General features: G+C 40.7%; 1 protein-coding gene across 2 annotated transcripts in view; it reads right to left on the bottom strand.

Moving 5' to 3' along the window:
- Positions 1-14,398, bottom strand: part of VPS39 (VPS39 subunit of HOPS complex) — a 38,866-nt gene that overhangs the window by 17,388 nt on the left and 7,080 nt on the right. The window contains exons 2-11 of one of the 2 annotated variants that reach the window (XM_072962614.1): positions 14,167-14,232; positions 8,950-8,982; positions 8,380-8,444; positions 8,041-8,083; positions 7,267-7,361; positions 6,270-6,368; positions 5,730-5,822; positions 4,627-4,810; positions 1,192-1,312; positions 959-1,079 (exon numbers count right to left, since the gene is read on the bottom strand). In XM_072962614.1, the coding sequence (XP_072818715.1) occupies positions 959-1,079; positions 1,192-1,312; positions 4,627-4,810; positions 5,730-5,822; positions 6,270-6,368; positions 7,267-7,361; positions 8,041-8,083; positions 8,380-8,444; positions 8,950-8,982; positions 14,167-14,232 (920 nt within the window). The remainder of the gene's footprint in view (positions 1-958; positions 1,080-1,191; positions 1,313-4,626; positions 4,811-5,729; positions 5,823-6,269; positions 6,369-7,266; positions 7,362-8,040; positions 8,084-8,379; positions 8,445-8,949; positions 8,983-14,166; positions 14,233-14,398) is intronic. The other variant, XM_072962615.1, reaches the window with a different exon arrangement.

Here is a 14,398-nt window from a genome sequence, read left to right as displayed (position 1 = left end):
CTCCCCTCAAAATTAAAAAAAAAATTAAAAAAAATAAAGACTGGATTTTTATTCCAAATCTAGAACTTATACATCTAAAATACACGTTGCTCTTTGAAAGTTTCTACCATATATGATTATAAACATTTGTATTCTAGAATTTGTGACCACTGTTTTTCTTTCAGAAATAATTTATAAGATACTCTAAAAACTTTTCCTACTATTATCTTCATAAAAATCTCTTTTACCAAATTAGCAGTGTCTGGTTTAATGACTAAGTGAGGCTCGGAATGACTTGTTTCGTAAAATCAAATCCACCCTTTACAGGTGACAGTAATCACCACGGGGGATGTTTAGAAGACCAAGACAGGACTCAAGTCAATCTCCAAGAAGTGTGTTGGCAATGGAAGCATCACTGAAAAAGAGCATGGTCACTACTTTGCTGTGAGTAACACCCCATGCAAATGTTCAAGGAGAGTGACAGTCGTAAGAGAGCAGCCCTGCTGACTGCAGCAGAACTTAAGGTGGGTTCAGAATACCTAAAGAAGGCCTGCTTTTCCAAGCACAGGAGCCTACTGGGGAAAGGGATTTTGGAAAGCCCTTAAGTTGGTGCATTCAACCAAACTGTAATCTTGACATTTATGATTGTCATTTTAATGTCTGTATTGTCTTTCATTTTTCCAAGTCATACTATATCTATTCAATTATTTTATTGTCCTATTAATTCTATGAAATATTATTATTATAACTGGCACTCATTCTACATTTGACAGACAAGCAAACTGAGAAAGGGAAATCACTTAAGAGTGACACAGATATTTTATGGCAGGGTCAGATCCAGAATCCAAGCCCCCTGACTTTCAGCTCTGTGCTTACTCCTCCAGTCGGAACTAAATATGAATGTCTAAACCCAAATCACCTGCTTTGGAGAATAATGAGGAAGGCAAATTTACTCCCGGATCTCAAACACAAGACTTACTGCAAGCTGCAGAGCCAATTCAAACTGCTTGTCCTGGAGAAGCTGCTGGATTTGGGTTGCCATGGGGACTGGAATGAGTCTCCAAACAAAATGGTTGCTGGCCACATAGATAATGTTTGATCTGGAGACAGGAGTAAGAGGATTAGCAAAAGAGGACGGGCTTCATGACGACACAGATGACTTTAGAGTTTTGGAATAATATGGCAGCTACAGTAAAGAAAACAATCCCTTACCCTCCCGAGGTAATGAAACGAGGCCTCTGCAATTCAATGCTCTGGACCAGAAGCCTTGGCTCAAATGTTCGGATCTCCACGTATCGAGGCAACACTGCAATGATGTAGGGAGGCTGGTGCTCTGTGCAAGAGAGAACATCTTGAGTTGCGGTTCTGGTCTAAGGCTTTAGGTTTATGGACTGTTTCAGCTTCTCATTTCTAAGCTGCATTTTGGATCTCCAAATAGTCCACTAGTCAAATACCAAGCCAGGATCCTACACTGTGATATACAAAGAAAAAAAATGTTTGTCTCAGTGATGCTCAGAGAAATCTCTTGCACAGAAAGGAAGCATCCAGCTTTGCTCAGAGGGACCTGATTTCACTCCTACTGTTTCCCTGCAAGAACTGGGTGAAAGCGTTACTGGCTCCTTTCTCATCAGTCACAGAGCCAGGCCAAAGGCCTCCTGCGGCTGCCCCGAACAACACGTCAGTGGGAGAGCAAGGTCACATAACTTCTTTCATTCCTTTAGGAAGGGCAAGAGGAGGGCAACTTCTTTTTTCCCCAAAACTTATGCTAAAGAAAGAGATCCACACATCTGGCCAAGGCTGTTTCTGCTTGAGATTTTCACAGAGAAAAGATGCAAAGCTCCACCTGATGCTCCACAGTTCACAGAGAAGGCAGCTGGATGGCATTCTCAGTGTAGCCATTTTTTACCACTTATATGTGATATCTAGAGTGTCAGATTCATAGACACAGAAAGTAGAATGGTGGCTGCCAAGGGCTAGGGGGAGGGGAAAATGGGTTGTTGTTTAATAGGTTAGAGTTTGTTTGGCAAAATTAAAAAGTTCTGAAATCTGCTGCACGACAATGTGAATATACATAACACTACTGAACTATACACTTACAAATGGTTAAGGTGACAGATTTTATGTTACGTGTTTTTTTATGACAATTAAAAATAAAATTTTTTAAAAGGTAAAAAAAAATTAGTAAAAAATGAACCACTAGATGGCATAATTACCATATAAAAATTTAACCTCAAAGAATATATTCATAAGAATAGTTTCTTAGTGTGGCTAACTTGCTATAAATTTATTTTCCTTGTTATTTATTTTCTGATAAAGTTTTCCATATTATATCTGCAATATTTATATTCTAAATGAATAATCTGATAAAATTTCAAAGCCAGAAGGGAACTCAGAAATGAGGAAATGAGGCCTAAAGATACTTTCATCAATTTGAATGCTGTTAATTGTTATTATGGTGGTATTTTTCACTTTTACCAAAAATTAAAATTAAGCAGCATGTTGTTTCGTATTGGATTCTTTTCTTTTTATGCTGGCCTCATTTTGAAAAGCTATTCCAATTTTCTTTCCTGTTAATTTGTATAAATACATAAAATTCCTCTGTCCTTTTTAATCTGGCCCATTTTCATAAGATCTCACTTAATAAAAGAAGTAATCTAGAATAGAAAGCCTTCTTGGTGGCCACATCTTATCATTTGTTCAGTCTCCCCAGCTCTTTGACAACAGAGATGGTCTGGGTCTCTGTGTCTTCAAACTTGGCAGTGTGGCCAATAAATGGCTGACAGTGACCGTGATTGACTACTCAGCAAGCACTTACTAGGAGGCTATGATGTTTCAGGCACTGCTCAACGTGGACCAAGACTGGAGTCCAGAGCTCCTGGAGCTCCTACACGAGGAGGGGGGACTGACAATGCACCACAGCCAGTGGGACAGTGCAACTGCCATGACGGAGAAAACTGAAAGGGCAGTGGAAGCACCAGGGGGAAGTGACTAATCCTGCCTGCAGGTCAGAGGAGACTTCAGAGAGGAAGTGCCACTGAACGGGGCCTTGTCACTCAAGCAGGACACTGCTGGGCAAAGAAAGGAAAAGGCAACAGCACTGACGAAGGCACAGTGATGAGGGGTCCTTTGCAAATGATGGGCACCTGGCTGAAGGAGTGACGAGGGGAGCAGAAACATCAACCAAGTTTAAAAGGTGACCCATCCTAAGAAGTTTAGGCTTCTTCCTGTCAGACGGTGATTCTCCCACCCGCCTCAGAAAGAACTTCCTCTCCCTCAGTATGTTAAGGCACAGAAATGTTTTGGGGAAATGTGGCCAAAGGTGCTGGGCACTCGCAAAGCTTTTAAAACAGGAACTCTAACGCTGGGGAATCAGAAAGCTACTTCCAGTGCCCCGCATCTTCACCTCATCTGCTGCAGTTCCTCTTCCGAAGGGAAAACAAGGGTCCCTAGAACATCATGAAGCCTCTTGTGAAGCTCTTAGCTTCCCCAAACCTGTTAATACACATCATCTTGAGTGGTGTAAAATACGGTCATTTTGATTTATTTTCCTTCTGGTCTGTTCATCTCTAAACACCACCAGAATAATCACCCCTAGAACATGATGCTTTCATCAATTTTACCACTTAGGATCTGCTGGCCTCTCAGACCTTCACATGGGCCTCTAACAACCGACCCTGCCCGTATTCCTCCATTATCCACACCGCCTGTTTCAGCCAGGTCAGTCTCTGGAACGCCTGCCCTCTCACAATCAGCATGTCTTCCACATTTCTGCTCACTGTTCAACTATTCTTTCTGCCTAGAAAGAAAGAAATTTTTCTTCAAGCCAGATCCTAAATTCCCTGCCTGATCTAGTCCAATCTTAATGAAACTTCTTACTGATGTATTGAACAATGAAATTCCCCTTTCTAAACTAGAAAATCTCAACTCTTCTGATTTAACACCTTAAGCAGTGCCTTGTTTCACCTCTTTTTCCAAGATGTAATCCTCGTCTCCCAAGCTACGGCCCTTAAAGACAGCATGCCTGCAGCCCCCTCCACAGCAGTAACTATTATAAAATGCTCACTCTTCCAATTGAAAATGAATTGCTGCGAGCGTGCTCACACACTCCCAGGCAATACCATCGCAGAGAGCTGAGAGCCTGTGGCAGGCGGAGGAGCAGAAACAGCTAACCGGTAGGACAGAGACTGACACGTGAATGCAGTCTGTGCTGCTAAGCTACAAAAACAAGAGCAGCGACAACCACCACATCACAAACCTTCTGATGCTGAGTTACAGGTATTAGAGGACCAACCAAAGAATTTCCACTAATTTCCAAATGTAGTCTATTTGGCAGAGGACACAACAGACCCATTTAAAAGGAGGTAAAAGAAAAGGAACTAAGAGGTAAAAACAGCAGTAGACAATCACTTCCTAAAATGTACAGTTCTGTTTATATTTCTTCCCCTCTGGGACGAAACCTAACTTCCTACAAAAACCAGAATATCCCATTTTTAATGACCCTCAAACACTCATCTATTTACAAGAAGAGAAACAAAGCGGACGACAGTGTATCTGCAGTCTGCAAAAGCTAAGAATGGGGTTCCGTTCTGCCACGGGGGCTGCACAACCCCTGCCCAAAGTGGGAAGCAGCAGCTATGGCGGTCTCACCCATGGCCACCGGGATGTCTGTCCAGTTCAGGGCACACTTCTGCGTGCAGACCCCCTCCTCATTGAGCACCACGGTGAGATCATCCTGACCTACGGCTACTTTTCCATCTGCCAGAGGGGCAACCAAGGGTTCCAGCTGTTTTCCTGTTGGAAAGAGCTCTTTGATGGACCCCTTTCCATCCACCTACAGGAAGACACAAAGTAAGTCACCCAGCATTCTCCAGCCACAGGCATGAATAGATGGTCTGAAAAATCAAATTAAAACCCTAAACCTACAGAAGCCAATAATATTCCCTGTCTGGCATAAAGAAATACTGAGTTTGTTAGGATAAATTTTGTAATCACAATGTAGATGCTGATCAAATTAGGCTACCCCAAGAATATAATTATAGAACAAATATATTAACTAGTTAAACAATAAACAGGTAACACAGCAGGGAGGTGGGAGGTGGGGAGAAAAACTTCTAGAAATGCCAAGTCTGGGGATCATGAAAGGTGTATGAAGCTAAGAAATTTATACTATTTTATAAAATGAATAGCATACCAACATTTTCTAAATACAGTATGCACACTGTAGGGAAAAAACCCAATGTCACGGATATTTCCCACTTAGGTTAGGAGAAAAAAAGCCAGTTACAAAATATGATATTTTTGTAAACAGGGCAGAAGTCCATCAGCAACAAGTTAACAGTGATAACTTCTGAGTGGGGGGGTTTATGGATGACTTGCACTTCTTTTATTTTCCTTATCTATATTTTCTATAATAAAATAAATAGCTTTTGAAATTAAAAAAACAGGGGGCTGGGTATAGCTCAATGGTAGAGCACATGCTTTGCAGGCACAAGGTCCTGGGTTCAATCCCCAGTACCTCCATTAAAGTAATAATAATAATAATTTTTTATAAGGATATACTAAGATTTTGAGGGGCAGGAAACTCAAAGTCTTAATATCACAATTAGTATATAATTCCTGAGCACTGAAGTCTCAAGACAGCAGCCCATGATAATGCTCTTGACCTGCAGTTCAGAAGCACATTATCATCTCCCCAGATAAATTCATAATCATCTTCCCCAAGATGACATTTGCAAAATAGTAAGTTTTACCCTTATTAGGTAGTAGTCTCTCTTGAAACCCACACAGATAGAGTTCTCACACCATGCCATGGATTTGGGTACATCTGGTACACTAAAGTCCCCCTGAAGAAAGAGAACAAGAGTTCAGCTGGAAAGATGTTAAGGCAAAAACAAAAAGATCTTCCTGTTATTCTACCCCAACTCTGTAAAATCACCCTCACCCTCATCTGAATATAATCCTATTAGCACAAGGCCAGGAAGCCACCCATTATAAAAATGTTAAGTCACCTGTGAACTGGACAAGGTGCATTCATAAAAGGTGGAAACCCTCTTTGATATAAATCAACCTGTACAGATGTAGAATTGTGTCACCCCTGCCTCTGAAGGCCCGGACACCTTGACAGGTGGGCATGGATAACCCTCAGGTACTCAAGCAGAGCATTCATCTGGGAAGAACTCCAAGACTGGGGTCCTGAGCTTCACAAGAACTGAAAGGAAGTCTTTCAAGCTGCAGGTCAACTTAGCAGCAGCTCCCACCCAACCCATGGACCAGGTAACAGTGGACTTTACCTGCAATTCGTGAAATTCCCTGTCTTTCCAGAAATAGAGCTGCAGCTTCTTTTTCACAGCAACACACATCCGCAACACCTCCTCACCAGTCTCTGCGTGCTGGGAAGAGACGCCCAGAGCGAATGAGGATGTGCATATGATGACGCCGTAACTGAGTGACAAGTGAATTAGGGATGTTCTACCTTGAAATGGCCACTGATCTGAACACCCCCTGCAATACAAAGTCACACTGCCAGACAAGCTGAGTCCAAGTACACCACTCTCTAAGATGTACTCAGAAACAAGAGGCCGAGCAGGCCAGTCAGAGGCCCCGGCCCCAGCAATCCCATGGACGTTTGTAATTCAGACAGAAGAACTTACATAACTGCTTCCTCCCTTTTTTCTTAAATGTTTCTTGTTCATGGCTGTCAATACATGCAGGGTCAGGGATCAGCCTGTGTCAGTGACAGCAAGCCCACGTTTAATGCTTTAAAGGAGTGGGGGGACAGAAAGTGCCCAACCGATGCAGCGTCAATGTAGACCACAAATATGAAAAAGGGATCAAAGCTGAGCAGAGGGGTGGGGTAGATCTTGAAGGATGATGAATTGGCAAAAATCAGGAGAAATGTCTTTTCTGAATAGGAAAACTCCCTAAAGACAAAGACCACAATGACATGTTTAGAACAAGAGTCGGTTTAATGTCCTATTGCTGTGTTCACGTACTGTTAACAGTCTCGATTTCCCACTAACGGTTTGTCCACGGCAAGGGCTTCCATCTTTGGTTAGCTGCCTCCTGAAAGACGGCTGTCCGGTGCTCTAATTAGCACACACACACAAAATGCAAGTGCTTCAACTTCAGGTCATACACTAAGGGGGAAACTTCTCTGATACAATCTAAAATCAAATACTCTCTTCAGAGTCTCTGCTGAGTCTGGATATCAATCTTATCCTTCCCATCTAATGGTAGGAAAGATGTAGATCAAAGCACAAAGTCAGATTTCACCTTGCCCACACTTACCTGGAGGTCACATGTGAACAGAGATGCTCCCTTTGCCTTAGAAACCGTAGTGATTTGTTGAAATGTCAACAGGTCATGGACATAAATATTATTTTCTGTTTGGAAGGAGATAAAACACCACTATAAATGATCACAGTTTTCTAGTATAGCTACCTTTAAGACAAAACAAAACAAAACAAACAGGTCCTAAATAGTGTGGCCGTGATCTGTCTCTCACCAGTCTCTCGCCACTCTCCCCCACATATCCTAAGTCTGGCCAGGTCTCAGGGCCTTTGCTGAGGCTGGTCCCGCTGCCTACAATGCTCTGCCTACCTCTCTCTTCCCTCTGAAATCCTAGTCATCCACTAGACAATGTCGTCCCTCTCACTACTAAGATCCCACAACACTTTTTATAAATTTCCATTGTAACTTATTACACTGTTAACATGATTACTTTCTGTCATTTTGGTCTTCACAATCAGAACCTAAGTTTCAAAGACAGAAACCTTGTCTCATTCAACTTGGTATCCCCAGTGTCTAGAGTAGAGCTCAAGAGATATTGGCTCAATTATTGAATGAATGAATGAATGAATGAGGTGATACTTCTTGGAAAACAGAGCTCAAGTTTATGGGGGATGCTGGTGCCTTTTTTACCTGTGTACCCTGCTGTACCTGGTTTGGAATCTGTCAGTTACATTGTTAAGTAACAACTATCAACTTAACCGTTACAGGGTTAATCAGGTCATAGCTTTTGCTTTTTGACATATGAAATACAAATGCAACCTCTTTTCTTACCTAACAAGCTGACCAGGATCTTAAACTGGGAAACCACATGGATCTGAAAAATAGCAAATCATTAGACTCAAACACTTCTGACAAGGTTTAGCCAACATCCATTTACCTACAATACTAAAAAGGGACTAAAAGCCTATGTCAGTGACAGGGATCTGACTTATATTTATGTGCTCATGAAAGAGGATCTTAGGTATGTGATGGGTGGACAGAGATCCTGCATAAATGGGAGGCAGAGAGCAGAGGAGTCAAAGATAAATAAATAACGTTACCAAAGTTATTGGCTTTGATGGGGGCTCATAAAAGTCAAATATTCTTGTAGAGGCCACCATCACTGCCTACCTGCTGAATCTTTTTGGAGAAGTTCTTATTGGATTTCTCTAGTGTCACTTCAAACCTGTTGCAACCTATGGGAAAGAAACAAGCAGTTACATTTCCAAACACAGGAATTTATAAAAAAATAACTACAACAAAAAAATGCTGCTCCATATGGCTCTCCTACATGAATCTAAAGAATTCCTAAAAGACTATAAGCTGGAAATCTAAAGTACCCAGCTGTCTTTACTGAGTACAGTAAGTTGCTTTCAATTCCAACTTTAGAACAGAGGGTTTCATGCACCTTCACTCGGCATTAGCATAAAGGACCACACCACAGAAGTTTACCGAAGCTGCAAGGTACTGGTGAGGACTTTATCCTACAGAATAGTACCTTGGCAAGGTATTCACAGAAGAAGAGTGTGAAAAGTAACAGTCAAATATAGGACCCCAAGCAATGAAACCCAGCTGAAAGCATCCTTAGATCTAGACAGACTGACTAAATCCCAGCAGCTACCCTATGTCCTGCATCACAGGACAGGGCAAACACTCAACACCATCGCCAGAGCTAAAGCAATTTAATGCAGCTACACTTACTGCCACTCTCAGGTGATGCTACATCTGCTGACACTGTTACAAAGAAGGGGAAGAAGGTTATAGACCATAAAAACAGGTGAAGCCAGTCTTGCTGGACAAAAATATTTAGCATCAAAAGTCACCAAAGAGTCAAAGAGAATAATTACCATAGTAATAACAGCATCATTAACTGAGCAGTAACTAAGTGCCGGGTTCTGTTATATATATCTTCTGCAACCTCACAACCACCCCAAGAAGTAGGTATTATTATTCCACTTTCATAGCTGACAGACCTGACGGGTCCAGCAGCCAGTGAGAGAGCCCAGAGGCCAACTCCATCAAGCCTGTGTGCTGAGCCCACACCCTGCTACCTGCCTCCCAGCTCAGGGAGACACTGCCCACACCGCTGACCGTGGGATGTTGCCCACAGCTAGTGGTGCCCCTCCCTGCCCCAGGTATGATGCTGGAGATCCTCTGCGGCAGCCAGAAGGGCCCATGCCACCAAAGCTGCTCTTACTTCCTCCCCTTGTCACTCAGATGCGATGGAGACAGGACCCTGAAGCAGTGGGAGATTCAGAAACCTGCCCTGTATTATACCATTATATCTCACAAGAAAAAAAAATTAGTCATTACTACTTGATAAAGAGTTCTGTATTTGAAAAGGACTTTATTACCTCTAACAATTCTCTTTTTGTTTTTGTTGCTTTTTTGCTGGAGGGGGTGAGTAATTAGGTTTATTTCTTTTTTAACGGACGTACAGGGGATTGAACCCAGGACCTCATGCATGCTAAACGCATTTCTCCACAATTCTCTTTGTAAGCAGAATTATCTAGGGTAGAGATTCTTATACTTTTTGGTCTCAGGACCCCTTCATAACCTTAAAAATTTCTGAGGACCAATACTTTTACATGGATTATAGCTACCAATGTTTACCATTTTAGAAATTAAAACTGAGGAATTTTAAAAACATGCATTAACTGATTTAAACCTAATAGTAATTAGCTCATTCCATGTTAGCATAAATAACATATTTTTATGAATAATAACTATCTTCCCAAATTAAAAAAAAAGTACTTTTATATTTTTGTAAATTGCTAATGCCTGGCTTAACAGAAGACAGCTGAACCTCACATCTGCTTCTGCATTTAATCTGTTTTGACAGGTTGTTTGGTTGAAGCGTATGACAAAAATTTGTCCTCACACAGACATTCAGCTGGAAAAGGGAGGAAGAGTTTAATAGCTTTTTCATATAATTGTGGATCTTCTTTGATGCTATACCAAAACCTGACAAATGGAATTTCTTGCAATCTGGAATCTGAAACATATTAATGAACTTTTCTGTTAAATTAAAGTCCATTGGTCTACTTTACACTTTGAATGGATCTTTCATCCATGCTTGATTTAGAAACTTCATGCATTGGAAAATACTGGTTCATATAGTTATGCAGATTTTCCAAATGCTGACACATTTTGTTATAGAACTTAAAAAAAAATCATTCTCATTATCACCCCAATCTCATGAGAAAAATCATTAAGTACTGAGAAGCTGTCAAGCTCCTGGGAGTGGATGCAATTTTTCCACAATTCTAATTTTCCCTTCAAAGCTGTGCCTTTATCGTTAGTAACAAATACTGCCAGTTGTAATCTTCAAAGCGACAGGCTCTCTTTGTTCATTTTTAAGAAGACATCTATGGAACAGTCAAATGGTCTGAAAACCAGCAAAAATGATGCTCCATGAAATAAGTGGTCAGTTCAGCTCATAACTCAATCACAGGAGTACTTCTCGGAGACGTAGCCACTGTGCTTTGAATCCTGCACACGGCAGAAGTGGTTTGTGTACTGCCATTGTATCACAGAGATTATTTAAAAGAGGTGTTTTCAAAGGTCTAGATATAATAAAATTAATACTTTTTACTGCCTTAAGAACATTCTTAAGTGAAACTGGCTTTAAAAAACAAAAGCACTGTGAGTACACACTGGGCAAAAACAGACTGCTAGTACAGTGTGGAGCCAGTAAGTTTGCTGACCATTGTCTTGAACTTGTGCTAAGCGACAATAGTTTTAGCTACTTTATTTTACATGTCAGTGAAAAAGCAATAATGATTTAGTGTTACTGTGAAGTTCGTTTCGACGTTGTGGATCCTCTGAAAGATCTTGGGGACTTCCTGGGATCTCAAAACTGTCTACTGAAAAAAAAAAAAAAGCACAACCTAAAAGTAGAGAATTATGTTGTATTCTGAGGACTTGCTGAGGACTTGCGCCTGGGAGGCAGCCTCTCGGACAGCTCTAAAGGACTACATCAGAGGTAAGGGAGGAGCCAGGGTATATAGGAGTTCAAACAAACAAAAAAACAGGTAGTGGAACTACAAAAGATTACTGCTATTTAAGAAAAACAGACACCCCAAGTAAATGAATTTAGCGATTTTCTATGTATGGGAAGATGTAAGAGTCTGGGCTGATTGAAACCATTCCTTTGATAAATACCTTATCTAGGGCCAGTGTCCTGTTTTTCTCCACCCTGAATCCCCTCAGGTGCATGGTCAGGGTATTGCAGTGGCTGTTTACTGATACAGCAGGTGATATTTTCGTTCACAAGATCATACTTTGAGAACCATTGATCTAGGGTAGGGCATTGCTGAAGTAAACATAAAGTTGTCAAGACCTTAGATGAGAAGTAATCTAACGCTTCTCTAAGATACGAGTAGACTGAAGCCTACAAAAGTGGTATGCTAAACAAGTTACTTTATTATAGTAGTTAGCATTTGATGTCACAAAGAACCGATTATTGGGATAAGAATATTAGGCTCTCTTATCTCCCTGTCTTACACATCATCTGGGCCCAAAGCAGACAGTTAAAACAGTTATGGAATGCTGAATAAAATCCAAGGAAGGCTTAATTTTTAAATTACAGACTGGGTTGATGTCACAGAATACAAATATTTTGGCTCTGAAAACTAAAAATTTAAAGCAATGGCCAGCAAAGTATCACCTGTTGGTCAAATTCAGCCTTCCACATGTTTTTGTAAATAAAGCTTTATTGGAACACAGCCACATCCATTCATTTACATATTGTTTATGGTGGTTTTTTTGCTACAGTTGCAGAGTAGAATAGTCATGACAGAGATTTTACGACCTGCAAAGCCTAAAATATTTACTATGTGTGTAAGTGATAAGGTAGGGGGTCCCTGGAGAAAGAGTCAGGCATGGCTTTTTTGGCACAAAAGAAGCCACTTTGAGTGTAAGCCATTTTGTGGTCCAAGCCTGGCCACAAATGCTCGTCCTTGAATAGGTCTCAGTAACAACATCTTCAGGGAACAAAAGAACAAACCTGTTATCAGGCAAGAGAAGTAACAAAGCAAAGATAACAAATTAGGTGTCAATACTCCCAGTTCCATTTCAATGGTAGAGATTAGCCTCACTTTAAAAAAAATTTTTTTAATTGTGCATAATTAAAAACCCCCTCAACCACCAGATCAGATCAACTGGAACCTAAGGGATGATGATGTTGACCTTTTCTGACCCTCGTGACTTCAATCACCTAAAGCTTGGACTCTGTGACAGCTTAAGCCCCTTCATGAATATGCATGGGGAGTCTAGCTTAAAACCTCCCCAATTTTGCTGTTCAGGGAGAACTGTTTTGAGAAAGATCCCCAGTGTTCTCCCCACTTGCCACAAGTAATAAATCCTTCCTTCTCCCACTCTTTGCCTTGGTTGTATCTTTTGGCTCGACACCCTCCAAGAAGCGAAGCCAGTTTTTGGGTAACATTTGGTCCTTCTTTTGGAACAAGTTGGCTGACTTCTGACTTAAAGGAAAATTGAAAACCTTAAAAATGAAATAGACCCTGCTTTCATCTTCTGGTTTCTCACCATAAAACCTGACCTTCCTCCTTCCCTAGTGCACCAGTGAAGGGTAGCAGAATATGGCGCCCAGATGTGCTACTCTGGCCTAAGGATCATTTTGAATTGAAGGTAACTGAGAAGAAGGAAATCTAAGAAAAGTTCTCTCCTCTCCCCCATCTGCCTAAGAGCAAGACATAAATTTATAAAGGTACCTCCCCTCCCCTCTCTACCAAGGACAACACTGAATCAATTTAGAGACCTTTATCAGCACCAAAGGAATCTACATAACAAACTTATCTACAATTAGTTCCCCAGTACATTTGCCTTCTTGTAATTTGCCACCCTAGAAACTCAAAGTCCTTTTCCTTTGTTTTGTTGCTTCTCTGATGTACAGGTCCCCATTCAATCAACCTAAAATGGGTAGAGTAAAAAAGAATTTTCTTCCTCCCTTACACCAGTGAGCTGCTCTTTTCCCCCAATATGTTACCCTTACTACCGGTTCCAAAGAGCAGGCTTTATCAGTACCATTTACTATGGGAAGTTACCGATTAGCTATTTACTGCTGAAAGCCATACATTTTGTTTTTTCTTATATAGCCAAATAATGACAATTTCAGATGGTTGAAACTACTCTGGGATTAACAGCCCATTTCTATAGTTATGTAGCTCCAGGATATAATATCTAAACACATTAATTTTCCATAAGGAGAGCACAGAAATAAAATCAGGAAAAGGGAGTGAGGGACTTTTTTTCCCACTAGAGAATATTCTAACAGAACAAACTTCAAATACTTTTAGCTATCATTCTACATTTTTACTGACAAAGTAACATTTGCTTAAAGCTCTAGTTTTCAAAGTCCTTGCATCTGACACCAAACAATTTTGTAAGACATTTTATAGAAGAGGAAACTGACACTGGAAAGGACCTAGTCACAGTCACATGGCCAAAGAGAAGTAAAGCCTGACTCAAACCCAGTCCTCTCTGTCCTAGTCTACCCGTTAGAGGTTAGAGGTTAACAAGATCTTTATAATCAATGGCTCCTAATTTCTTTTCCTACTACCATATCATTTATATGAGAATTTTATTCCCATCAAGAATATTTATTATTTCTGGCATGAGTCTCCAAGAAGTGAGAAGGGAAAAAACACCCAACTCCACTTCCCAGAGGGGGATGAGGAATTATAGTCTAGAAAACAAACAAATGAACAAACAACCAAAAAAACCCTGGAGATGCTCACAACTTTCTCCCCACTTTCCCACTGCTCTGCCACCAATCCCAATCACTCCTTTAATGGTCTAGGAATCACTGGTTGAACAGCTGTATACCAGACTAGCAAAACTTTTTTTTATATGAACAGTAAGCCACTTCATACTGGGTTCTGGAAAGTTGCCACTTACCAACATCCTTTCTAATCCTATAAAGAAGAAGATGTCCTTGTTTTGTTCCAACAAGCAGCCATTCCTCTGGAAAAGAAAAGGTCATTCAGCTTTAGTGAGACCCTATTTCTTTAGCTCGGGCTTATAATCAGAAATCAAAGCGTTAAGAAAATGAGTTGCTTTTGATAGCCAAGGTGTTTTGCAAAACTAAGGAATGTTTATATTTGAGCAATGTTTGAGAATCAACCAATCA

The sequence above is a fragment of the Vicugna pacos genome, chromosome 6 (genome assembly GCF_048564905.1).
Source record: "Vicugna pacos chromosome 6, VicPac4, whole genome shotgun sequence".
NCBI lineage: Eukaryota > Metazoa > Chordata > Mammalia > Artiodactyla > Camelidae > Vicugna > Vicugna pacos.
Note: the sequence above shows the minus strand (reverse complement) of the source record. Positions and strands in the feature narration are given on the sequence as shown.